Here is a 26,593-nt window from a genome sequence, read left to right as displayed (position 1 = left end):
TCAATCCATTAAAAAAAAAAAAAAAGAAATCAAGCTTTTTCCTAGTTTCCTAAACCATCTTATTCACTCCCTTTGCTTTTTCTTTCAGTTTTGTTACTGTAAGTTCATTGCAGCTTCTAATCCCTCAGCTCTCCAATTTTGCACATTAATTTGTCTCTTTTTCCACAGAATCCTGTTTTCAAAGTTGTTTTGGTGTTGTCACACGTTCATGGAGCTGGTGTAATTTTCCCTTCCCCAGTTTCCCTCTCCAGCAGCTCCAACTGCAAGGACAGCCAATGTTTATAGTGAGAAGGTTAAAATATTCTAGATATCTTCAGTTGCTTCCTCCCGTTTACTGACTCTGCAGTTTCAATATAAAATCTACTATAATGTGGAAGCAGTTTGCAATATACTGTAAGGGCTTCCTACCATATGCTCTCCCATCTGTGATAAGAATGAGAGCTTTGGAAAAAAAAGGCAAAAATTTCAGTGTGACTGGAGTTGAACTGTGTGCAATTTCTGCCTGCTTTAAGGAAGCCTTGAAAAGCAAATACATGTATTATAAGTGTCATGAATTCTTCTACCTCCTGTCTGTTCCACTTTGCTGATCAAGCATTTTCTGTGTAAAAAAAATAACAGTTAAGGTCCCTGGAGAATTAGTGGAACTGAAAACATCTCAGGAGTTCTAATTTAGTAATCAGTTTGCAGACAGTTCAATTGATGGCAGTGACTTTTAGACCCTCGGTGCTGGCTGACACTTTGGAGAGGGCACATATAGCTTTGTTATAAAGATTAACCACAACAAGGTGTTAAACTTCAATGCAAGTGTCATCATAATTTCTTTAAGACCTTTTCAAAGCCTGCCTGTCATGGTTACATGTGGTATTTCTAATCTAAGGGAGGCTGGAGCAGGAAAGAGGTGTGACAAGATATTTTAACACCCCTCCATCCCCCCCCAAATAAAAAAACCTACAGAAGAAGAGAAAAAGAGGAAGTGTTTAATTTAAAATGTCTCTATGGACATTACTTGAAAATCTTACAACTTTCTGTGTTACAAAGATCTTTCCCCTTGATGTGTCTGGTATTTCTATCTCTTATCACAGAGGAAGAATGAAATCAGCACACCTGGATTTGGTGTTAAAAGGTGCACTGTGAGTTTGGCTCCACAGAACTACTCATTTTGCTACACTTGATCTTCCATTCGTGAATAGTTTATGAAGAGTCAATAAATTATTAACCTCTAATAGCATTGCAACATGGGTATAATAGTAAAAAATGAAATAAGCACTTCACTGTTGGGTGTTACCTATAAGCAGATAACAGAATCCATCAGATTTAACAACTGTTTATCCTTCATTAAAAATCTCTTAGACTTACAGTTTACAAACCAACCCTAAATACACAGTGTGACCTAAAATATGTAGGATCTGGTGTGCAGACAAAACATTTCAGAAAAACTTTGCCAATATTTTGGGCAACAATAATTTTTTTTGAAAGGCAGTAGAGATACAGGAAGGGAAACAAATATTTTCTGTGTCCTTCAAAACAGTATTTGATTGGCTAATTCAAGGGATCTTATGCTTTTTGAAGCCATATTAAGCAATATAGTCAGTCAGCACACTTAAAGGGACTCTACTGACTGTTCTTTGATACCTAGAAATGGAAAACTTTACAAACTGAAGGTTTTACTTTTTCTTCCAAAGCCTTTGGTTTACTGTTTCCTCATCTTCACACTTCTGGCTGTCTTTTTTTTTTTTCCAGTTATAATTTTTATATTTATAATATAGATTTATTTCAGATGCCAATTCTTGTTTCATTTTAGAGGAGAAAATACGTAGTGCCTCTTATAAAGGGTGTCAGATGATGTCTGGAGCCTCAATGACCAGCTGAGGCACTAGGGGTCACTGGCACTCCATCGTTAGCAAAATCTGGTGACAAACACGGTTGGGTTTTGTCTCGGGAACAAGCCTATTTTCCTACGAATTGTAGTAATATTTGCATGCCAAACAGGTCTAATGTCTACACGCAAATAGGCACCATATGTGTTTACAAAGCTATGTTTGTGAAAGATCACAAACTCTTCAGGACTACTATTCTTTGGGTCTTTGGGTTTCTCGTTCCTTCCAAATTCTTGGGCTGTATTGTGTTTCTTCCTGTGCTTCAGACTAAACTACAACCAGCCTATGAAATGCTCTATCCATATTTCACTGGGTCTTGGAAAATACTTAATTTTGTAACCTAACTCACAGTGGCACCAAAATGCTCTCGCTGCAGGGTTTTTGCAGCACTGGGCTCCTTGTTTGTAAGAGATGTTGGGCACAGAACCCAAACTGGTTCTCAAAATCACTGAAGAGCTGACATCTACTCACAGTGTTGTGTTAAAAATATAATTAGCGTATCTAATGACCCTTAAGCCAAAAACTGTCAGTTGATAAAGCATAAAAGTTGCACTTTTTAAAATCCCGTTTAATAAAATTGCTGTATTTTCAGTGGTTTTTCCTCTTGAAAATGAATGTCTAAATGACAAATTAAAAAAACTCTGTCCAGGTTTTCCAAGAAGGGAAGCTGGCAATACAGGCAGGCAAATGTTTTCATCATCTCCATAGTAATTTTAAATGGGCTTTGCCCTCTTTGCTGGTAAAACATCACATCAACTTGTCTTTAGTTACATCTCAGATCAGCCGTGGTAACATCCTCTGCTCTGTTATTTCACGTTCTCTGCTCCTACAAACCAGTCATTTTCCAATTACTCCACTGGGAATGTTATCAGATTTCAGACTGGCCACTGTTGCCTGGGAACATTCCCATTCCAGCCATTTAGATCACTTCACTTGTTGTAACTTGGCAAGTCCTGGTACCAACACCCACCTGTGGAGGCTTGAGTTCAACCCAGCTAGGAAAGAAGGAATTTTGTTTGTACCTATTAATTTTCTCACTATGTATATATATTTCTTCCTGTAGTGATTTTTTCCCCCTGATGTGCACACATATTAGTTAGTTTATTTATTGAGCTTTCATTCAAGCTGACCACTGTATCTTAAAATATTTGGACCTTATAAATCACTGGACTTTATTGTGCTGTGAGTACAGTAATTTGCAGCCAAAGCAGCTTTTAAAATCCTACCATCAGATGAAGCAGGTTAATATATTAGTTCATTAATTCAAGTGAAAAAAGCCCCTTAGATACACTTTTTGCCTGTTAGGGTGCTGCTGATGTGGCTGATAAGAGCCTGTGCTGTGATAAGGTTCTTTGTCACGTGTGGAACTCATTTGGAACTCAGATATTTCTGAGTTTTCACTGGAAACAAGTAAAGGAGAGTGAAAATTTTGACTGACATCACCTACTTTTTCAGCTCTTGAGAACTGACAGAAAGCCCAGCAACATAAAGTAGTCTGATAGAAATACTATTCCCCACTAAGGTTAGTGTTGGATCATTAAGGCACTCCAAGGGGCATTACCATGGACTACCAGTTGTCAAATAGATTTTTATTTCAGTCTGGTGAAGATTTTTAACTGAATCTGCTTTTCTCATAAAACAGAAACATTATAAGCAAACCAAGCAATTTTATTATTTTCCTATGTGGCACGAGTGAAGAGCTGAGAATTAATTTGGAACAAGTTAACCAATATTTAATGCTCCATTTTGCTGTCACTGAAACAAAAATCTCAGTGATGGCTAATGTTAAAAAAGCGTAAGAAATCAAAATGAAACGGAAGAGTGTGACTCAGTTTGGTCTTTGTGGCATCTCCCACTATCTTGTTCTGATTTTCCTGTTATTTGTGTGGGAGAATCACAAAGTGACTTCAGCTGCTGACTGTGACACAGCTGGCCAAGATGTAGGGAACACATGGATCAGAAGGAAGTCCCTTCCCAAGGACTCTGCATTACCCAACAGAGGGAAAAGACCACAGATAGATGTGACGAAGAAATGAGAGATAGAAATGTGAAATAGCAGTGGAACAGGTTATGTTTTGCCTTCTGAATGGCAGTCACAGCACACCTGCTGCTTCATCACTGCTGAAAGTTTTGAGGACAACACACTAAATTCTGCAGAATTGCTGGGAGGTCAAACTGATCACGCTGATTCCTTTTCATCTTCTGAATCTCCCACTCTAATTGCTCCTCATTTTGGATGTTGTGCAGTAACAAACCCAGATAATCCATTTCGACGCCCTCTGTGCAGTCCTCGAGCAGAGGAGAAAAAAATAGGAGCACAAAATTGGAGTAAAAATCTGTCTCTCTCTAAAAATCAATGGCAAAGCATGTACAGGCTTCAGCAGCATGAGGATTTTTCTCTCAGAGTTTAATTGAAAGTGAAAAAAACATTTTTGGAGGAAAATGTGTAACTGCTCAGTTTAAAAGACTCAATAATGTGCCTGGATCTTCCAGGTCTGTGGGCACTGAGAGGGAATTGTTAAATGCAATTGGCTTTAGGAATGAATTGTTTGCTTTCAGATCACTGGACATATTCTGTATTTCCATGTCTTTGTTTGTTTATTCATTTATCTGTAGGAATGTGGGATATTGGGCAGAAGAACATTCCTGCTGGTGCACCTGGCTACAGGCTTTTCTCTAATCTGCTGTTCTTTGCTGTCTCAATGGGGCTTCCCCCTGCCCTGCACTTCTAGCCTGTCAAAGAAGGACCATTACTGCTGCCCGAAAAAAACAACCTCAAAAAAAATGGGAATTGATAAACTGATCAGAACAATTAGCAATTTTAATTACATAAGGTGCACTACATGTATCAGCTGATACATCACGTTAAGGATGAAACAAGAAGTCTCAGAGTGAGGATGGATTTTCTCATTAGCTTGTTGGATGCAGATTAATGAGTTTTCTACCTTTACCATCAGCCACAGGCTGGGGGGATGCAGGTCCCTGCATTCTCTCTCGTGTTTTCCTAAAGCCAGTTCTTCCCTCACAATTAGTCGTGTTAATTACCCAGAAGAGATGAGGCGTGTTTGCCAAAATAACATATTGCTAATGAAACAGGAAGATGTTTTTTCATTACTGAGTTGTCTGAATTGATGTGATTTTCCATGGGGGGAAGGTTTTCATCACAGAAGGATAGAGTTTTGTGCCAGGATGGAGTTTTGTGCAGCTGAAGCGCTGTCACCTGCACTCGTAGGAAGGAACTAGGATTGGGACACCCACTCTGCAGAGGGAAATTTGACAAGTGCCATAACCTTCAGCTGTTAATTCTGTAAAATACCCACTGAAGGAAACGGGAGATTATTTCTGTGCAGGGCACACGCAAGAAATGGGTGCATTGCTCATTTATTTATTCAGTTTATTCAGTTTATTCAAAGCTCAGTTGGCTTTGAGAAAGGCTTGAGACCCCAGCCTGGTTTCTGGGGATAACAGGATAGTGGAAGAGGAGGATGAAGATGTTGACAAAATATTGTGTCCATTACTACCTACTAAAAGTAAAATGTCTGCAGAGTGCCTTGGAGTGCAAGGGTATTGATGCATCAAATTTAATAAGTAGTTAGTGACCTTTCAGAGTGACTTCAAGAAACATTAAGGGAAAAGTAATAGCTTAGAGTAATCTTTTTTTTTTTCACAAGGCCAAATTTGAAAATTAATCTGATCAGTGAGTAGTATCCTCCTAGATAAAGGATCCTAAGTTCCCTAGTTTCCATATTTGTGCTGAAAACCTAAATAAATGCTTCCAAGTCTTCTGTTACAAAGATGATGTTGCATAATATGAAAAGAAGGGAAATAACTTAATTTTGTAAATATAATATTAATAGAGAAGAGAAGAGAAGAGAAGAGAAGAGAAGAGAAGAGAAGAGAAGAGAAGAGAAGAGAAGAGAAGAGAAGAGAAGAGAAGAGAAGAGAAGAGAAGAGAAGAGAAGAGAAGAGAAGAGAAGAGAAGAGAAGAGAAGAGAAGAGAAGAGAAGAGAAGAGAATCTTGGTTTGTTTTGGTTTTTTGTTCCAATATTTTTTTCTTAAAAATGTTGGTAACAAAACCACTCGCACCTGTATCTGGAGAGAAAGCTCTTCCTTTGCACTTTTCATGCATTTTGTAGGCTTCTTTCTGAAGCTTCTCCAGCAGAACACAGATTAACTGGTATGTTGTGCTGGCACATTTCACCTGCTACTGAATGAAGCTGGGCATTGACTTCCTCCTCCAGAGGATGATTCTTTTGTCTTGGATATAGTGTTATTTTATAATAATTCCCCTAGGTTGGACAACACTGCAAGGTTTTGGCCACAACATGTGTCAATAACCCTTCTTTGTCTTCTTTCAGGTAGTGGATGTTCTGAGATGGTAGGTTTATGCCTCAAATATAATGGCAGTTCTAGAGATGTGCTTAATTTTGGGTTTGGGGAACCTCTCTGGGACTATTAATCCTTCTAATACTGATGTGAACTTCTAAAACAAATTCACCACCTCGCAAAAACTGCTGCCCTTTCTCACTGGATGGTTGATTGTGTATTTCAGTGTTGGCAAACAAAGTTTATTTGGATAGACTGTTCTACAGCTTCAGTATAAATCTTGTTATTAAGCTTGACCAAATGGTTGGGTTAGTATTGATACCTTCTCTAATGGAAAACCTGAGGTTGGTTATTTTCCCCCAGCACATGTGAATGCTATTTAGACCAAATGTAGGTATTTTCCCTGCTGGTTTTGCAATATGTAGCAAGCATTTCACCACGCAGCCTTCACATTATTTCCCTACTCCGGCTGCACGACACTTGGCTTGGCTCAGGGCTGTTCCAGCGGCATGGGGAGAGCTGAACACACGATAAATTGGGATGAGGGAAGGAGCCAAAACCTCGCCACGTGCAGCAGCGCACACACGCCAACACATTGCCTTCGGGCAGCCGGGGGGACGCGGTTGGTTGGGATGCCGGGAGCGGCGAGGCTTGTGCCTGCCCGGGGGCATCCCTGGGAGCGGCTCCGGGGATGCTGCGGGAACAGCAGCGGCGTCCCCAGGGACCGGTGCCGCAGGGATGCGCTCCCTGCCCCGGAGGGTGAACCACCGCCGGGCACCGGCCCCTGGGAACGCCGGGGAGACCGACCGGACCGAGCGAAGGGGCCGGGAAGGGGCCGGTCCGAGCATCCCCGCTCCGCCCCGCTCCTCCCTCGCTCCGCGCCCGCTGCCCGGGGATTGGGGCTGCCGGGCCGCTCGGGTTGAGGCGGGGCTTGGCTCGGCGCTTATTTATTTATTTGTTTCCCTCCTTTTTTTTTTTTTTTTTTTTTCTTCCTGCTGTTTTTTTTTCCGCGGCGTCTCCCGGCGCAGGTTCCGTGTCCCTGCGAGGAGCGGCGGAGGATGTGCCGGGGCCGGAGGAGGCGGGCGCCCGCTGGGGCGGGAGGTGCCCGGCGGCCGCCGCCGGCCCCGGGGGCTGTGAGAGCATCGGGGGCGATGACCTTCGCGGGGGAGCCGCGCTCGCCCCCTCCTTCGCTGGCGGAAAGTCAAACAAGTCAATGAGGAGAACTTAAAAAAAAAAAAAAATAAAAAAGAAAAAGCGCGCAACAGCAAACCCTGCCTCCGCGCCTCTGGATGATTTCAGGGCTGATCAGCATCACCTAAAGGAAAACTTTGGTGACGCCCGGGGAGCCGCCGTGGTTTTTCCGCCGGGATGCGGGCGCTGGCTCTGTGAAGCGCATCCCGGCGGCGGGGCAGGAGCGAGGTCCCTCCCGAGGAGCCGCACGGCCCCTGCCCAGCCCCGGCCCCGCCGGCTCGGGGGGTGCAGGGGCAGGGGGCTGCTGAGGCTCCGGACTGAGATTTGAATCGGAACTGATTCCTATTTATTTACTGAGAGGGGTTTTCTTTCGCAGCATCATTGTTTTGAAGAAAGGAGGGAGGAAGGGGGAGGGTTAAAGCTAAAGAAGTAAGTCGTCTCTGCGAAGGAAATGCCTTTTGCTCTTTCCAGATGACCTTTTCTGAAAATGTAGCCTCTCCAGCTGACCGATATTTATTTTGATTACAAAGTGTGTGAAACTGAGCCCCAGCTGCTCCACAAACCCTAGGATGTGTGCTTCTGGGATTAGCAATATGGGGCATCTGCTGTCACCTCTCCTCTTGAGCCTGGCAGCAGTTTTTTCCAAAGGTAAGTCTCAATCTCTTCTCTCTCTTTTCACTGCATCTTGTTTCTTATTTTGCATACCCAGCCTTTGTCCCCTCTGTCTGTAATGCCTTGAATGTTGATACCCACAATTCACGACTTGGGGGGGAGTCATGTGCTAGCCAAAACCACGGATGATGCGATGGGAAATCCTGAGTGGCAGGATTTTTCCTTGGTCGACTGTGACAAGCAGTCTACCCGTTTAGTGAGGCATTTGTTACCTCCCTGTTGTACTTTTGATCATGTAGTAGATGCTGCTGCTCAGCTTAGCTGGTAACTCATCTTTGGATTACAAAGGGTTTGTTATCTGGGAATTTGAAGTCTCCAGAGGTCCATGCTAGTGGAGTTGGCTGCCCCACTCTTATCTTCTGAGTAATTTTTCAGAATTAAAAATCCTGTCTCTCAGACCGGCTGGCAGCGTTTTACTGGACCAGAGAAATACCTACTTACTGGAACACTGAAAAGCTTTGATGGGATCCTGAACCAGGTGTCTGACATTCTGCATGCTAAATAGAGTTTGGATGTCCTGACAGCATGACTTAGACAACTCAGTGATACCTTCTTGTTGCCCTCGAGCGTGTTTGCAGTGAGAATCAGGAAAGCAGCCCATAGACTATGCACATATTTTTGTGTGCATTTAAAGCTTAAGTGCATTTAAACTTCCAAGTTTTCATCGATGGCCTCAGCCAAAAAGTGAATGCATTCTTGCAATACTTAATTTAGATGATTCTGATAATTCCTGTGGAATACAAATTAGGAGAAATACACGTTTCTACCGAGCAGATACTGTGCATCAACAGCTATATCTTGGCAGGAAAACAAAATTGAAGTTCTCACGTGGTTTAGTTTTCAGAGAGGAATAATAGCATATGCATTTACTCTATGATTTTGCAAACATACTGATAAAGAGCCCTTCTTAGAAACATCCCTATTAAAAAAAGGTATTAATTATTCTTAACACCTTCTTACACTTCTAGAGATCAGCAGTTTTCTTTGGTATTGAGTTGTTTTTACTAATTAGTTTGTATCCAGAACTGAACTTAGTGACAGAAGGCAAACATACACAGAAGGCTGTGTATGTCTATTGTGGTTCCCTGTACCAAATTCACTTCTCTTCCTTTCTTCCTTAGGAAGGGTAAAGAAAGACTTGAACAAAATTATAAGTCTTCTCAAATGTTCCCTAAATTCAGTGCCCACATAAGTACCGTTCTAAAGTTGCAATTGGAAATGCATTAGCAGCAGGGATTAGAAGTCAGAGTCTTTTCAAGAGATTGCTCATTCTCATTGCACACCAGTAGCTTTTGATTTCCCAGCTAGCTCGTAAATTATGTATTTTATTATAAGCAATATCAGTACTGTGGATAGGCTAACAGTACAGTAAGAATATTAACTTCTTCACCCCCTGTATTTTTTGCTGTGTTTCAGTTTGCTGCCTTAACACTTAACATAGTGTTTGATTGAGATTGCAGCTCATTCTAGGATTGGGGTAGAAGTGGCATCTCAGAGAGTACAATGTTTCTTTTATTGCCAACTCAGCAATTATAGCATTAATATGTGATTTTATTCCTAAATGTTACATCTCTTTTGAAAGATGTACAGAGGCAGAAGACTGGATTTGGAAAGGAAGTCTCTTAGGCGGATATGCTATAAAATGCTATAAAAACTGATGAGTAAGATTTTTCTGTGTATTATGATTGTGAAGTCTCATTAAATCTGATATGTCTTGAAACAAGTTGTGCCAGAGGAGGTTTAGGTTGGATATTAGGAAAAATTGCTTCACCATATGGTTGCCAAGGACTGGAACAGACTTCCCAGGGCAGTGGTGGAGTGACCATCCCTGGAGGAATAAAAAAGACATGGAGAGGTGGCTCCTGGGGCTATGGGTTAGTGATGGCCTTGGCAGGGCTGGGGGAATGGTTGGACTCAATGATCTCAGAGGGCTTTTCCAACCTAAGGAATTCTGTGATTCTGTGAAACCAGACACATGAGATCCCATCAGAATTACTGGTATTAGCTGTGCTATTTACTTTGCATTTCAGATATCCAAGATACTACTGCTGTGTGATTGCTGGGAGTCTGCTGTTCACTAACACAGATATCCACCTTCAATGCAGTTGTCTGTTTTTTCTTTGGTAGCAGACTCCATCTGCACTGCTCTGCCTTAGGAAAGACCAGGGTGTTCCAGAGATTTACAGCATAAACTTGACAGTGTAAAAGGTTGATTCCCACTCTGCTCCACATAATAAGATGAACACCAAAAAAAAAAAAAAAAAAAAAAAAAAAAAAAAATTCAGGCGTGATTACTACTCCAGGGCATGTTTCTTTGATGCCTTTCTGTTGCTAATAGAAAAACTCTCTCATTTGTGACATGATGACAAAGTTTTCCTAAAGAGATACAAAGGCTTTTAACATGCAACAGCAATCAGCTGTCTATTGTGTATAGGGCTGTTGCTGATTACTCAGAACCATGGCAACACACCTTTTACTGCACAGTTTCCAAATCTTTCAGGTAATAATGTTGAAGATTGGAGAATGCTATTGTGGTTTTGCTTTGCTTTTATCTTGTAAATGCAGAGCTCCAGCCTGAGAAATGAAATGTTGTTTTCAATAATGAGCTTACAGTTCTTACCAGGACGATTTGTCAGTGATGATACAATCCACATGTTTTAATATGCTGTCAGTCTAATTGGATATATGTGTGTGTAAGGGCAGAGACTATAAAGCTCTGTAACTGTAGGTATGGGGGCAGTTGCATTTCACATCTTTGACTTCAACTAGAAGTTTTCTTGAGCCAGTCCTAGGGAGGCAGTGCTTGCCCTCGGTCCCTTTGGCATTTTGCTATTTGATATCAGTACCAAAAGAAATTCTTCAGAAATCTTCAGTTAAAAAATAACCAAGTCGAGGTGATGATAATGAAACCCCAGACTGATAGAACAGGCACAGTAATGTGGACATGCTGTTCCCTTTTTTAAGGGGAAACCCTTTAGCTTTACTGGAGAAGAATAAAAACTTCAATACTTTACTTGAACTCCAGGTTCCATGCTTGGCTTAAGTCTAGAAGGAAAACAGCATCTCCTGTAAGATGCTAAACAATTTTAGGATGTATATTGTGAGACTAAAGACTAAGGAGCCTTTTTTATTACAAATGTTTGTTGTCAGATAAAAACCAGTTTAATTTCAAATTTCAGGTCTAAGTTGACAGTAACAAAACAAGTGAGTATTTAGTGATTTTTTTTTTTTCTGCCTGTGTTCTGTTGAGTTTTTGTGTTCTTCTCTGTCACCCAGGGCTGAAATCTTCCTGCAGATCACTCTCTAATGACATCTCAGGCCACAGAACTGCTGGTTTGATTTTCTTTTTCTCTCAATTTTATAAAAATGGAGGCTTGGTAACCGTGTTAGGAAGGGTTTCCTTGTATCCCCCCGAGAGTGTTCCCATAGATAGAGGTGTGGATAACACATGTGCACTGATGACAATGACCTGTCACTACAGGAAAGTGAGCGTGGGGAAACAAATAAACCCGCCAAGTGGTTAGTTTTGGTTACATTACAGGAGAGAAATATTTGGCTATTTGACTTTAAACTGCTGCTGCTTTTGTTTCTGTTGGAATTATCCATGTTACAGTATCCTTTGAACCCTCTTGATTTCCACTGAATCTTAGAGATTTTTTTTGTCTCATTGTGGACAAGTTTTATCTTTGGCTTTTTCTATGCAATTTTACTGATTCTATGATGATTTTATTATCAGAACATGTCATTCTGTTCACATGGCACTTCACTTATGATTTCAATGTATTATATCTTTTGAGTTGCAGTTGGATAGGAAGCTCCTTTGATTCAATTTAACCTCACTTATGTATTTACTGGCTTCATGGGGGTGGTGGTGTACAGAGAACCACAGCTGAGCTTGTCAGGGATGCTCCAGCTTCCAGGCAGCTGAGGGCCATTCCTGAAGATGTGCAGGTCTTCCACTGACATTGAAGTGCACTCTGGACTTAGGAACATGGAAAATGAAAAGCTGAGGAGTGCAGCAACCTGTGTTTTAGCACTACTTTGGAGTTCATCCCTCTGGAGGAGTGATAGTTTAAAAATGGAAAACAGTGCTGCATATGTGATTAAAATCAAAGATTATTTGACTTAAGGTATGTATCCTTTCCACTCCTCTCCTTGGTGGTGACTAGACAGCAGTTCAGGGTTGAATTTCAGTTCATGTTGACATATTTTGACGGTGATGATGAGGGGCACAGTCCTTTTCTCAAAGTAACAGTGCTGATATTGTGGACAGACTCATCACAAGCATCTCTTGCTCCAACTGTGCAATTGATATGTATGGAAAATACTGCATGCTGCTTTCAGATGAGCATAAAGTACAGGTGTGATCACTGGGAGGTTTTCTTGTAAGCTTTGCTTATGTGCAGAAACCCAGAAAGTTTTCTGTAAAACCCCAAAGAGAAATAAAATCTTTCTAGCTTAAGGTTCAAGCTGTTCCCTTAAAACCAAAGTTTTCATGCTTTGTTCCAGCTGCATTGAACTTACAGTCATTTGAGATATTACACAAGGGAAGGGAAAACTAGCTGGAACTTTTTTCTGGTCTTATTGTGTTTCTTGCCACAGTGCACTTGTGGGAAAAGCCCCATTTCTTTCAGTAAAAATAATAAATTCAGTCTAAACTAAAAGATTCTACAGCTAGACCCAGGTTTTATTTGTCAGCTGCAATACTGGCTTAATGTTGTTTGGTTTCTAATATTTCCCTGTAATGTTCTTATTTTTTACTTCTGTCTTGTCTTTTATTAGTTCCATAGGACTGGCAGGCTCTGTGACACCAACCAGTGTTTCAGACATTAATAAAAGCAGCTTTATTCAATAAAGATCAGTTTTATTTAATAAAAGAGAGAATCAAAAGATAATCTGATTTTTTTCATGCTGCATTCACATTAAATCAGCCTCCTGAGGTGGTTGTGGATGCCAAGTGTGGTGGCAGTCTATCACAGGTCCTGGGATACATAAACATGACTCCAGACAGATTGATCACAGAGAAGCCCAAGAGGCAGCTGAGATTCATCACAGGTTTGTTTTATGAAGTGTTACATTAAATTACTTGATTTTCACCAGTCTCTGTAATATTGCTTGCTGCCTTATTAAGGGCAGTTCAAAATGAAGTGGATTTTAAACAGTTCCGAGACATGTAGATAACAGTAATTATTATGATTATAAAGTACATATTTGAGGGTGTTAGGCTGCTTCACCCTCCTCATGTGAAATGTGGGGGGGACATTTAACTGTAGAATGAGGATTGGCTTCTTCAAATCCTTGATTTCTTCTTTCATTGCACAGACTTAATTCCAATGTCAGATGTCAGTCTGATGGCCTCACAGAGCTAATAAGGGATTGAAACTCTTCACCTTCCAAAGTACAGCCTGGGTGGTATCTATGCAAACTTCCATTTTCTGCTTTAGTAGTGTGACTTGAACTTGCCCCAGAGGTTGATACAACCTCCTGCTCTGTGAAATGAGATATTCTACCTATTGATCCACGGTGGGGGTGATCCAGAGCCCATCACAGCCACTATATGGGGTTTCATTGCCTTTAGTAGGCTTTAATTCAGAGTGTAGACAGAGTTTTCTGGAGTGGTGTTTTTCAGCCTGTAACCCACACACCAGTGGTGATTCATAGAACATCTGAGCAGTGTTGTGAAACCAGTGCCAGAAACCTTATGCGTGCAAGCTAGAAAAAACCAAGGGGAGGAAATAGAAGCAACAAGGCTGCTTTCAGAGTGCATCCCAATTTGTGCTTGGTTGTAAACAAAGGCCTTTGTGACAATACCAAAACCAGGACACTGCCTAAGATGGTCTGGATGTCTTTCAGAAAGTTAGATGGCTCTTTTCCTTAAAAGGGTTGAGAAAAACCACCGTAGTGAGATTAACTGGAGTAACTTCAGTGTTGCCCTGAACAGTTTGGTATTGCCTCAGTACTTCAAACACATTTGCTGCTGGTGTGAGTGTTTCTAATCCACTGCAGCACAGGTTCATTTAAATCAACAGTGAGAAGTGGTTCAGTGAAGCAACACAGAAGTAGCCTGCCAGTCACTTGATGGCATCTGCACTGTAGGGTCAATTAACTTCCTAAAAGGCTTCCTGTGTACTCACAGATATATTTGTTTGTTCTTACACCCTTACTGTTCTGGATTTTTTTCTTCTCAAATCAAGCTTTCCAGAAAGGTTTCTCGAGGGAGTTTTCTGTATTGCAGACAATTGTCCCCCTGAAAGTCACTCAGCAAAATGCACAGTTTTGTTTCTTGTACAGAAAACATATAAAAGGTCAATAGTGCGTTCGTCAATGTTGATGCCACATTTTTCCAAATTTACAAAACAAAAGGCCTTTTCCTTCCTCCTGTAGTCACTTCACTTTCTCACAGGCCCATCCAGCTGTGTTTTTAAATTTACTTTGAGTTGGTTTGGGTTTTTTAGCTATTTGGGTTTTTATTTGCGAATGAAGGCTTTTGTCACAGCACTGGTGAGATGTTTTGGGTAAGGTGTTGGTTTGCTGTGGTAATGGTTAGTAAGCAGAACAGAAGCATATCTGAAAATGACCAGCAGATTGTTAAATATGAGAAGGAGGAAGGACATTGAATAATGTAGATCCTATACAAAGAACAAAATAAATGAGTTACCTAGTTGTGCATAAAAAAGCAGCAGGGGTAACAACAATGAGTGCCCTGAGCAGAAGGGTGGAAAGATGTTGACGTACCCTTTATACTTTAGGGTTTACAACTCTACAAGATAGACTAAGGAGCAACAGGAGAAGTGTCCTGTCTAGCTGAACCAGGATGCTCTACATGCCTTTTGATCTATTTGCTTTCAAGGTAGGCAGACTGTTGAGCAGACAGTCTGCAGAGCTCTTGCTGAGGAACAAGGCAGATGTCCAGATAATCACACAGATGAGTCTGCATGTCTTGCATGCTAAAAACAAATCCTCCAAGTCAGAGAGTTTAGTCTCACCTGTTGCTAAATGGCCTCAGAAACTTGAATTTTGTTGGCCTTCAACATCACCTACTTTTTATTTATATTTTTAAAAGTGCAGATTTATGTCTTCAGGATGCATTATGTAAATTCATTGTGCAAGAGAATGAACTCAAAGTTGGCAGAGATCACTAGTCAGTAGTGTCTCTGAATATTAATCCAATCCATAAGATAGGAAAGGAAACAATACTACTTAGTCTTCAATCTACTCATTTATCAAAGATTCTGGATTAGCACATAATTGTATCCTCCATTTTCTGCTGAGCCATGGTGACTCATTCTACTTGTCTTTAAGAAAAGAAAATAGTGGTGATTTACATGTGCCTGTAGTTGAAATACCTGTATTTATCTTTCAGAGTTTTGCATCTCCATCTTAATGTAATCAGCCTGGCTGGGTTAATTTTAATTTGGTGGAACACATTGGGTGGGTAATTTTCTTGTCTATGTGTGGTACATTCCTATATTTAACTTATTGCTTTACTGTTTGCTTTCCTACTACCACCTTTCCAGACAGGGTGTGTTGTTGGGTTTTCCTGGTATAAAGGAGGTCTTGATGTTGTTTCTGGAGCTTTTGTTTTGAGCTACTGTTGAAGGAACTACTCAGCTCTGCAGAACTTTCCAGTGTGATAAGCCTGTAAAAACACCATGTACCTGCAGCTACACTCCTGTCACCCTTACCTTGCTTTCAGAAATAAAAATAGGATCTGGTTTGCTCAGGTTCACAAGTCTGTAGCTCTTAAGCTGAAGAAGAGTATCTTTATGCAGTCAGGGCTTGGGGCAGAATTGAGCAGCCCTGATTCTGCCCAGCACAGGAAGGAGGAGAACACACACTCTGGAAGTTTATTACCCCTCTTGGTTACACTGTAGGCAGCACAGGAGGAATACTTTCAGAGTTTTCACTGATCTGTCCCACTTACACTAGTTTTCACTCTGTCTATTCTGTTTAGGATCTATTTAACTCAAGAGTTAGGTGCTTTTTGAGGTGTTATGCTCACCTACAGAATTAGACAGCCAAATGAAAACACTAGAAGAATCTGACCTACCTCCTGCAGAAGAGAATGGAAAAGGAATATATGCAAAAAGAGTGTCTTATAATCTACTGGTGTGCTAGTGCACCTCTGATATAAGACTGTTGTGGCAAGGCTATTTCCAGGTGTCTCTAATGAGTTTCTTTGTACCCATTTGTAGAAATCCTACTGAAATGCCAACTGCTCAGCAAACATGGAAATGGGGCTGTGAAAGATGGGGGTCCAAAATTTAGTGGGCACTTTTCAAATCTTCTTTTAGCCTCTCTGAGTTGGGCTATCCTTCTGAATGACAAAGAGTGGCTACACCTTCAGTGAATAACAATAAAAGCAGTGTATTGCCGTTTAAAGCTTGATGTGGTGCTCTGCACAGATCTCCCCTACTTCCCCTTGGGTTTATCAGTTAAGGTTCTCTTATTCCATATATTTTTCCATATTATTGGGCAAACAGTTGCAAGCCTATCATGACTTTAGCTGTGCTCTGCTCTATCCTTTGTGGTTGACTGTGTCCCCTGCAGCAGTTGTCTGATACGAGATGATTTCTTGCATACTGAACACTTGTGCACAGTGGGATTCTGTTATATTCTTCTGACTCTTTGACACCATCTGCCCAGTAAAGTGGTTTTAATGGGTTTCCACTGAGCCAGCCTGTACTACAGCCCTGACAGCATGCTCTGTATTTTTAAAAATAAACAAAATCTCCTCAGAAAAGCTATCCGTGAACATTGGCTTCTCCAACAAAACTGAGGATTACATACAGTTTGATATTTAGTGGAGGCAGAAATATCTCTATTTGATAGGCTTTGAAATAGGAAAATGACTGATAGCCTGGAATGGTGTTCTAACAGTACTAGTTTATTTTTTTAAATGACCTTATAAAGCATTATTTTCTGTCCCATTTTTTTAAGTCAGGTATCATTATCCTTTTACAGAAATGCAATCATTTTGCCTTGTTAAGAGTTGTCTTCTTTATGAAAGCAGGGGAATGTGGTGGTTCATGATGGTGATTTAGGAGTCAGGGTACCCATTGGCTTTCTGTAACCTTTGAAAAATCACTCCAGTTCCCTGCTTTCCTTTTCCCTTTCAATCTGTCTTGTCTACTCAGAATACAAGGTGTTCAGGGCAGGATCTGTTTTACTTGCTGTTTATGCAGCATCTGCCTCTCTTCTCAGATCAGAATGTACATTTTACCACATTTAAATAATTAATTGCCAGTGTCTAAGTTAGAAGCTTAAATGTGCCATTCTGATTGCCCTGATCACTGGATGACATGACCAGCTCAGAGCCCTGTAAGAGTAGAAAAGAAGAGTAGGATAAGGGAAAAAATAAAGATATAATGAAAGCATCTGTGTGATTAAAATATTCTTAGAGATTGAGTAGATCCCATCCCCTGATGTTACAATTAATAAGCTATCAAAGCCTTTCCAAACAGTTACATGAATAAGGGAACATAAAAAGCCTTTTATCAGAAGATGTAGTAAACATGTTTTTGTATTTCTTTTTGTTAAAATCTGTGTCAATAAACTATTAAAGAAAATATTTTCAGTATCTGTATTAACAATGCAACAAACCACTTATGATGAAAAAACAGGGGTTTTTTGGCAGATGGTACAGCTCTTAGAAATATTTCATTCCTCTTTGCCCCTTAAAGTCTTTGGGGTTTATTTTAAGCTCCTTCCTGTGAACACAGTGGGTAGTGGTGGTGATGAAATGGTGAGAGGAACTGTTGGCTGGTCCCTTATGTTATTGATGGGATGTGAAAACTGAAAAGTCAAAATAAACAGATTCTTCTGAACTTCTGAGCTAGCTTGATATGGACACACAGAGAATCAGACACAATCCTACTCTTTAAAGTCCTTTTTTTCTAAGTTGTGTGGAATTTGACCTCCAGCTGAGGTGAAGGTTTCCATCTGAAGCGTTTCTTTTGCCTTCTCTATGCCCTGTATGGTCACAGTCCTGCCTTGTAGATCTGTGTAGGGAGCCAGCAGAAGATATTTGAACCTCTGTTTCCAGCTGTCTGTTTATTTGAGAAGAACTGTTGCTGAGGCCCATGGAAAAACAATCTTCCTGCTGCTGTGGCATTTTGAGTGAGGAGACCAGGAGGCTAAGGCAGCTTTTCAGTGTGTTCACAGTAAAGAACAACTCACAGCAGTCATTAGCTTTGGAACCTTTTGTTCAATAAAGACAATTTGGCATTTTTAGCCTGTGGAGTGGGCACGTGGTGGTGCCATTTGGGAGAAATTGGAAGAGATTCCTTCTTTGCACCTGAGCAAAGAGGCAGTTTCAGCATCATCTAATAAGTGATCAAGGGCAGAGCTGTGCCTGCAGTATTTTCAAATTAAGGGAATCTTTGCAGTTTGCAGGTTTTCTTGCACTTCCTGGCTAGTTTGGTGGAAGGTTTATGGACCATCTGAGCAATACTGAATCCAAGTTCAGGGCCTCTTTATCTTCTCATGTTTGCATCCTTGTAGATTTCTTTGCACTTGTTCTCTTGGAATCCTCCAGCTTCTCGAGGTCCAGAATTCTGACTGGGTTTAATGGATCCGATTTCAGCTTAGAAAAACTATGAAGCAAGTATCACTATGAATTCCCTTGAAAATTAAGGTGATATTTCCAAAATCCTATCCATCAGGCTCATATTTTCAGCCGTATCTCAGTGCTCCTTTCTCTTTGCTTTTGTTATTTATTCATTTATGTGATGCTAATTACAGGAAATACTTAAGATCTGTGATCCTTACACAGGTGCTGCTGTTACCCTTTTTTCCCTCCTTTGTCCTATCATAACTTTAGATATTGCTGAAAATGTTCCCTGCTGGTTCAGCTGTAGTAGTTTAAAACACATATATCAGCATCAACAGTGACTTTTCTTGCCTTTTTATTTAGCTTCTTTATCTCACTAGCAGTAGATCAGAGTAATGGTACGATAATCACTGTTGAAGCATTTATTTGTTTGTTTTCCTTCTATTTCTATGCAGTCATAAGCTCCTTTCTTCCTTTCATCTATTCCTATCAGAATTATGCATGTGGTTTGGATCAGACCCTGAAAAAAGAGAAATGCTTGTAAGTGAAGAATACTATATATAGCAGACCTTTGTTACAGTATTTATAGTCTCAATGCTCAGAATGTCTTGGTATGCATTAAAGGTTCTCATCAAATAATCAAATTGCATCAATAATAATAGAAAGGATGGGCTCATGAAGAGGTTCTTTTCAGCTGTTCTGTTTTCAGCAGCTTCAGAAAAGAAGGATGAATTTGGCAGCATATTTGCAGTGCTAACAAATCTGGGCTTTGGCAGCCTCAGTGGGGAACAGTGAACTCCAAACTGAAGATCCCTCACGGAGATGTCCTGATAGTAACTGCCTTTGGGTGCAGGGGCAGCATTCCCAGACCTGGGATGATTGCAGATTTCTCAGGGAATTAGCTCTACCAAACCTTAGGTCTTTATGGGATACAACTTCTGGCTGGAGACTCGCTGAGAGACAGTGAAGACCAAGGGATGAAGAAAAATTCCTCCCAAGAACAGAAAGAGAATATTACAGGATGTTAATTGGTGTTACAAGACTTTTCTACTGTTTCAAGTCATACTTTATACTCTAACTCTCCTTTTTTTTTTCCTAGTAGGCACATTCTCATTTTTGTTTTCCACCTGAGAAGAGCAGCTCTCCCAGTCTTCATAAGTGTGGTGACACTGCACCATTCCCTCAGCTCCTTGGGCATGGTCTTTGACTTGTTGCAGGGGTTTGCTGCCAGTTGGATCAATTTGTCAGAGAAACTATACATTCTCACACTTGTTTTATCTTCTTCTTACAAACAGGCACTATCAAAATCTCATCTGGAGCCTATGGAATTATTGTGGCAGTTCCAGTCATCTTTTGTGCTACTTTGACATCTGCCTTAGGAAGAGCTGATCTATTGGTTTTGCTCTAGTCTAAATCTGAGTGGTCCTTAGCAAATGTTGCTTTTGGTACCTCTTCATTTTCTTCTCCAATGACTGAATAAATGTTTCTCTCAGACACTCAGCAAGTGAATCCCTCCATAGTTCTGGCACTTTCTCTTCCCCCCTTATTTGTAGGTCAGTGCCATTACTGTTTTCCTTCCAATTGCAAGTCCAACTCTTGTTTTTAGCAACGGGATGAACAGGAAGAATCATGCAGGAGAATGGACTATATATAATCTTAGATTTAGAGATGACATTGAACTTGTAGTATTGACCTATAGGAGTAATCAGAAAATAATTGGAAATCTAGGCTGGGAGCCCAGAAAATTAAGATTGAGGGCAAGCAAGAGGAAATTCATGAAATTTGGAAGACAAGAGGAAGAAATAAAGATGGAACTCTGTATTCTGTTCTGTGCTGCTGCTCTGCAGAGTAAGAACTGAGAGTGAAGAATGGGACTGTGAGGGGCACATATTAAAGAAAATCAGAGTATCTGACTCCTGCTCCAGGCAGACAGGGTGTGCACAGCCAATGCCCCTCCCCAGAATAATCCCAGGAGGTCTCATGTCCTCAGTCTCCCTCACACATTCCTATATTATAACCCATAGGCAAGTTACACATATATTGGATCTTACCCTATAAAACTAAACTGCAGAATTGCCCTCACATTAATTAAAGCAATTTGAACTAAGAGGACACAATCCCTTTTATACTTTAATGTCAGACCAAAACGGGTATTAAACTACCATAAATTTTCATGGAAAAATAAATCTTAATTTTACTTATGATAAATTCACAGCAGCCAAGATAGAGTTTTGCTTTTTTTCATAATAATCTCATGTGAAATGGTTTTTACTTCATTTCACCCACCTGAAAGGAAAATCCAAACAACTGATGCCCCATTACTTCTTCTCATTCAGTGGTTGAAAATAACTCCTTTTGATTTTGCAGTGAAATATTCTCATATTCATGCAACCTTCTTAGTTCTCATTCTTTTTTTTCAGTAGTAAAGAGTTTCTCTCAGCATTCTTCCCTTTGCATGATGGAAGCTCTCACATTTTGCAGGTACCCTCAGTGTCTTTCCTTGACCTGCTGGCAAAGGGTGATATGAAAAGTTTTTTGTTTCCTTCTCAGTTGAAGGAGATTGCACAGCTCTCACAATAGAACTTGCCTTCTGCCCTGGACCAATCATCCCCTGTGCTGGCAACAGAGAAATGAGGCATTATGTGGTACTGCAGATACCATGGAACTTCAGGGAAAAAAAGAGTGGAATGACACAGTATTGCAGTGAAATTGTGGTAAGTGCAGTGAAAACACAGCAAGGAACAATAAGTCTTTGGAGTCAAGGTCTAACTTCATAGGAACAACGTGCACAAGTTTTATTATTTGTCTGTGGAAAACAGTTACGACAGACCTTTCCTGGAAGTTAAAAAATAGTGTTTTACAGGTGTAGTGCTGGTGCAGCAGTTGAACAGTGGTGTTTTCCTGTATTTTGTGTGTTGAATTGTGTTCACAATCTATAAGCTGTAATCAGTCAGAAAAAAAAAAAAAATCATAATAATTCTTTCCTGGGCTGAATCTGATCTGAAAATGAGCAGGAGTGGTACTGCTGCTCAGGGGACTAAGTTGGGGCTGCTGCAATCCCTCTCTCTCCTGTGGCATTGGCACTTATGCAGTTGAGTAATGAGCCACGCAGAGAGCTCACTGAGCCAGCTGAAAACTAATATTTTTTTCTTATTTATATAGGTTGGGTTGTTTTTTTTTTTTTGCAGACACCAGCTCGAACAATACTGCAGTTCCCTACTGAGGTGGTTCAGCTCCTTGATCTGATAGAAAACTAAGCCACCAAAAAGAACAGCTTTCCAGTAGATATGGGACAGTGAAAAATCTCACTCTGAGACCACACACTCACCTGATCCAACATGAAAAAGGGCTGAGTTTGTGCCTCTGTAGCCTGCAGTTACATTTTCTTTTTGTAATATCAAACTCTATGTCCAGTAATCTGTTCCCAGGCCTTTCAATTCTCATTCCCTTGTAGGAAAAATTATAGAAACCAGGTGTTGTTCAACCTCAGGTGTTGTTCAAGCATAGAGACCAGGTAAAATGGAAAAAAGTTTGACAGTGATCACTTAGTATATTTATAATTGCTGATAAGCTTTATCAAAGTAACATCCCATTCCAGCTACAAAACAGACATACTTTCTATTTAGAAATATAGTGGTAATTTTAATGATGAACAGGGTAAAGCCATGAAAGCTGGATAATTTTATATATCAAATACTAGGAGTCCCAGTCCTTTCTCAGTAAATTCCTTTTCATGGTTTAGTTGAAGTTTTTGAAGGGCAGGGAAACCTCCCACTGTTTTTGATAACGTGGTGGCCACTACACTTTTTACTTCTGGATAGAGCTACAATACTGCAGCCTGAAGTGGACCTGTGTGCTGAGCATTTGATGAGTGACTTGAGAGATTTTGGAACTGATCTTTTTATTCCTAATCCAGCCAAACTAATTGTGAGTAGCTGAGTCCTGCAGCAGTGATGACAGGGGCTGTGGTATGGTCATGAAGATGGAAGACACGGGAGTTTCCAGGAAGAAGTTTGGATGTTGTGCCCTAGCCCCAGTCCCTGTGGTCACTTCCAGCCACACCAATGGCTGCTGTTGCAACCATTCCCAAAAAGCTGGACATCCCTCTTTCCTAATCATGGATCTGGCCCAGCCCAGCATTTTCTCTTTGGCTTTCAGTTCTGTGCTAAGCACTTCAGACCACTGTTGTCTGAGATCTCCCACATCTGCCTATTACCCAGACATTTCCCAGTTATAGTCACTTGGTTCCTTCTTTCCTCATGAACCTGTGCTGTGACTAAATTGGTGGCTCTCAATGGCTCATCAGATCTTCTTGTTCCTGCTCCACCACCAGAATCACACACAAATCCATCTGGGACTTGTAAATCTGTCACAAGTACCACTGCTATTAGTTTGTGTGTAGTAGGAGGCAAGGACTCTTACAAATACTTCCTAATCTGTATCAGAGTTACTTTTTTTTGTTACTCATTTTTAAAATGATGTCCAGCCTGACTCTTTAAGCTTTTGGGTCAAAGTCTGCAAGTTCATGGGACTGTTTTATTTTATCACAGTGGAATGGTTAGAGCAGCATGGGGGCAAGTGGCTGTTTGAGTCATGGTCCAGTGCCTAATTACACCTGTGTGCTTCCGTAATGGAATTCAAATAAATGAGTTTGTTGTGTGAAAGCAGCGATATTATATTTATTTCTGAAGTCATTTTAAGATGTCAGCATGTAGCCTTGAGGAGGTGAAAGAAAGGTAGAGCTTGTCAGCCTCCCTGGCTGCTCTGAATTACCCTGAACCTGCTGCAAATGAAAAGTTCAGAGAGCACAGATGGAATAGATTGAAGCTTTGAGTGAATTGAAAGGGCAAGTTTACCAGCTAATCATGATCTCTACGGGCAGAGGGATAGCTAATAGATTGGAATAGTCAGACATTGTGAAGTCCTCAAAAGAACTGCTTAAGGCTCTTAGCTTTCCAGTTCTGGCTCGGGGTAGCTGCCTTCTTTTTAATTAAAATGTCTTTTGTTTCCACATGATTGAAATAAAACGTGGAAGCACGTGGTATTTAGTGTGCATGCGAGGCAGGAATGTTCTTATCTTGGTTGATTATTTTCTTGGGTTTAAGATAACAAAATTGCACAAATACATCTGTTTGGAGATTATATTTCTTCACTCTATGTAGGGAGAGAGATTTTTAGAAGCATTTGGTTTTCAGTTTAAGCACCAAAATGCTCCAAGCTCAGAGAGAGAATCTTGGCTGGAATTTAAGGATGCTGATGTGGTATTAAGAACCATTAATATTGCAACAGAACTTGATGAAATGGATGAGTTCAGAATTTCTGTTCCACTGTATATACTGAATTTCACTGTGCTGTCTTCTCCTGGAAGAATTCCTTTGTCTTGAAATTTCTTTACCTTGAAATTTCTTTGTCTGGAAATGTGAAATCTGTGAGACCAGTCACAAATATCTTGGAAGTTCACAATTCACTCCAGACTCCTCATGTCCACGATATAAAACTTAACATTGCTTTAAAACTATCCTGAACTAGTTTTACAGTTATCACCTTTTTTTCACATTTTTATGTGTTAGAGCCAAATCTGAGTTTTGTTGAAAGACTTGAATCAATGACAGGACTTTTCTACGACAGGCACTGTCCTTTCACTTCTCCAATCCCTCACCCAAACCTTTCCTCTAATCATAACAGCTTCCTGTAATCTTAAAAGTGTCTGATGACACTCTGAAGGTTTTGGCAGCTTTCCTGATGTCTTCCACTGACTTTCTAAAGACAGGTGCTATTTTCATGGGGTTTTTTTATAAAGAGTGCAATATGTGAGATAAAATTCTAGCTCTGCAAATTCATTCATTGACTCCTGGATGACCAGGACTTCTTTCTCCCATTATTCTTGGAAACTGATTTGGAGTGGGTAAAAACAAAGCCAAATATGTGCATTGTCTGTTATATGACACTGAAATGTCACATGACTGAAGTTACATATTTGTGCTCTGCTTTGGTGAGGGGACAAGCCCAGTTCTTTTGCTAGAATTCACCAAGAAGTAAAATCCCATTAAAATATTTTTTATTTCTTTTTTAAGGACAGATTCAAACTGCCTTCATCATACTTTGCCACAGGACCCTCCACATGATGCACAGCATGGCATAAACTGACTTTTTTTTTATGACTACTGATCAAAATCTCTCTACTCATAGCACTGAATTGTTAGTCTGGAAGGTGTTAATGTCCATGAACAGGTAAATTTTGAGGCCTCAGCTTACATCTCTATTACCTACTATGTCACAAGTTCATGTTACCTGTAAAAGGTTACTTCCAGTAATATGGAATCATTACAGATTCCTTCATACCCTGAATCTCTTAGCTTGGCACCACACTTGAGATTTCTAACATTAAAAAAAATTAAAAATTAAAAAAAAATTAAACACCCAAATAAATTTATATTGCTTTAATGTCCTTAAAGCAAAAGAAATACCAGGTGTTACACTGAGTGCCTTAACCTGAAATGGAAGAAATACCTCCTAATAGTCATATGGATGAGATTACATAAAATATCCTAGGAAATATGGTGGTAGTCCTGTCTGCAGCAGGAGTTCAGTATCAGAAGGTTAAGATTGGATTAGAGGATTAGGAATTTCCAGAGGGTGGGGGGAAGCAGCAGCTCTGCCAGACCAGCCCATCCTTCTCCTCAGGCAACTGAACATCAGCACGTCCTGATGTCCTTTGCAAAGAGATTCACATTGATTGGATTGTTCTGAAGATTTCCATTGATCCCAGAATTGAGCTGCACTCTCCTTTCCCCAGGATTACACAGAGCAGTGCTATCTTGCAAGACAGTTTTTTATCATGCCCAAAGAGAGCTTTCATGCTTCCTCTGTACACAGAACAGTCCATATCTGCTTCCTAAAATTAAGTTCTTACATTGTTTAAGAGCTGGATAATATCCCAATATCCAATATCACAATATCCACTTTCCACAGGTCGTGGCCCCAGATGATGTTATGCAGAGCATTCTTTTAAATCAGACATGTGTCCAAGCAGACCAAATTTCCAATTTTTTTAGGAAAAAAAAATCTTTTTTCAATTATTAAGAAGTTTACAGGCTGCTGCTTTTTCATGTGTTCTTACAAGCTGCAGCCAGGTGAGCTGATTATATATGATTTCAGAGACGTTGGCTACTGAGACACGAGTTAAAACATCAGAGTAATTCAATATTTATTTCCCTTGTGACTTTCCTTGGAATATCTGGTGGGTATCTTGTTCAGAGGCAATTCACCTTGGGAGGCTGCTTGGCTAAGTAACTCCATAGTTACCATGACAAAGACCTCTGGTTTGTTTATTTATTTATCTGGGAAGGGGAAGGGAGGAGCAGAAAAAAAGTGGGAGGGAGATGGATTTAGCTACTGGTTTTGGATTATAACAACAACTTCATAGCCTCCTCACAGCACATTAATGTGTCTGGGTGTGGGTTTGTTGGGTTCCTGGTTTGTTTTCCTGCCCTGGATTCATGTTGTCCAGAGCTAAGCTTTTAAAACCAGTAACCAAACTTATGTCTTTACTGTTTTTACAGACAGAAGAGCCTATAAGGCCCTCTAGTCTCTCCATTTATAATGTCAAACGTAATTATACCTTTATTCATTGTTTTACCTTTGTACTGAGTGTTATACTTCTAAAAAGGAGCATAATCCTTATTTTGGTCACCTTGAAAAAGGCAGAGCGTGTTCCTCTTGATTATCACCTTGGTAATTAACAGCACATACCTTCCAGTTTGAATTTTTCTGGTTTTCAGTTAGACAGGTCCTGTTTTGCCTTGATAAGGGTCCATCTGTGTTAGGTTAAGGATATCTTTAGTGCACAGTACTGGTGCCCTTTGAATGCATCAAAATCAACTCCTGTCCAAGCCCTTCTGTGCCACTGAAAAATAGGACTTTATATGTCTTTTTTTTCAGTGACATATTATAGAGATCTTGGCATAAAAAAGAG

At 40.4% G+C, this 26,593-nt stretch overlaps 1 protein-coding gene across 1 annotated transcript in view; it reads left to right on the top strand.

Moving 5' to 3' along the window:
* Positions 1-7,788: 7,788 nt before the first annotated feature.
* The window catches only part of TMEM132D (transmembrane protein 132D), a 227,781-nt gene continuing 208,976 nt past the window's right edge, over positions 7,789-26,593 (top strand). Inside the window, exon 1 of the mRNA XM_051769057.1 lies at positions 7,789-8,042. Coding sequence (XP_051625017.1) covers positions 7,964-8,042 — 79 coding nt within the window. The 5' untranslated portion in view covers positions 7,789-7,963. The remainder of the gene's footprint in view (positions 8,043-26,593) is intronic.

Source organism: Manacus candei, unplaced genomic scaffold, assembly GCF_025592945.1.
Source record: "Manacus candei isolate 608988 ecotype Guabito, Panama unplaced genomic scaffold, ASM2559294v1 h1tg000103l, whole genome shotgun sequence".
Taxonomy (NCBI): Eukaryota; Metazoa; Chordata; class Aves; order Passeriformes; family Pipridae; genus Manacus; species Manacus candei.
The sequence above is the reverse complement of the archived record's forward strand: the minus strand, read 5'-3'. Positions and strand labels throughout refer to the sequence as shown.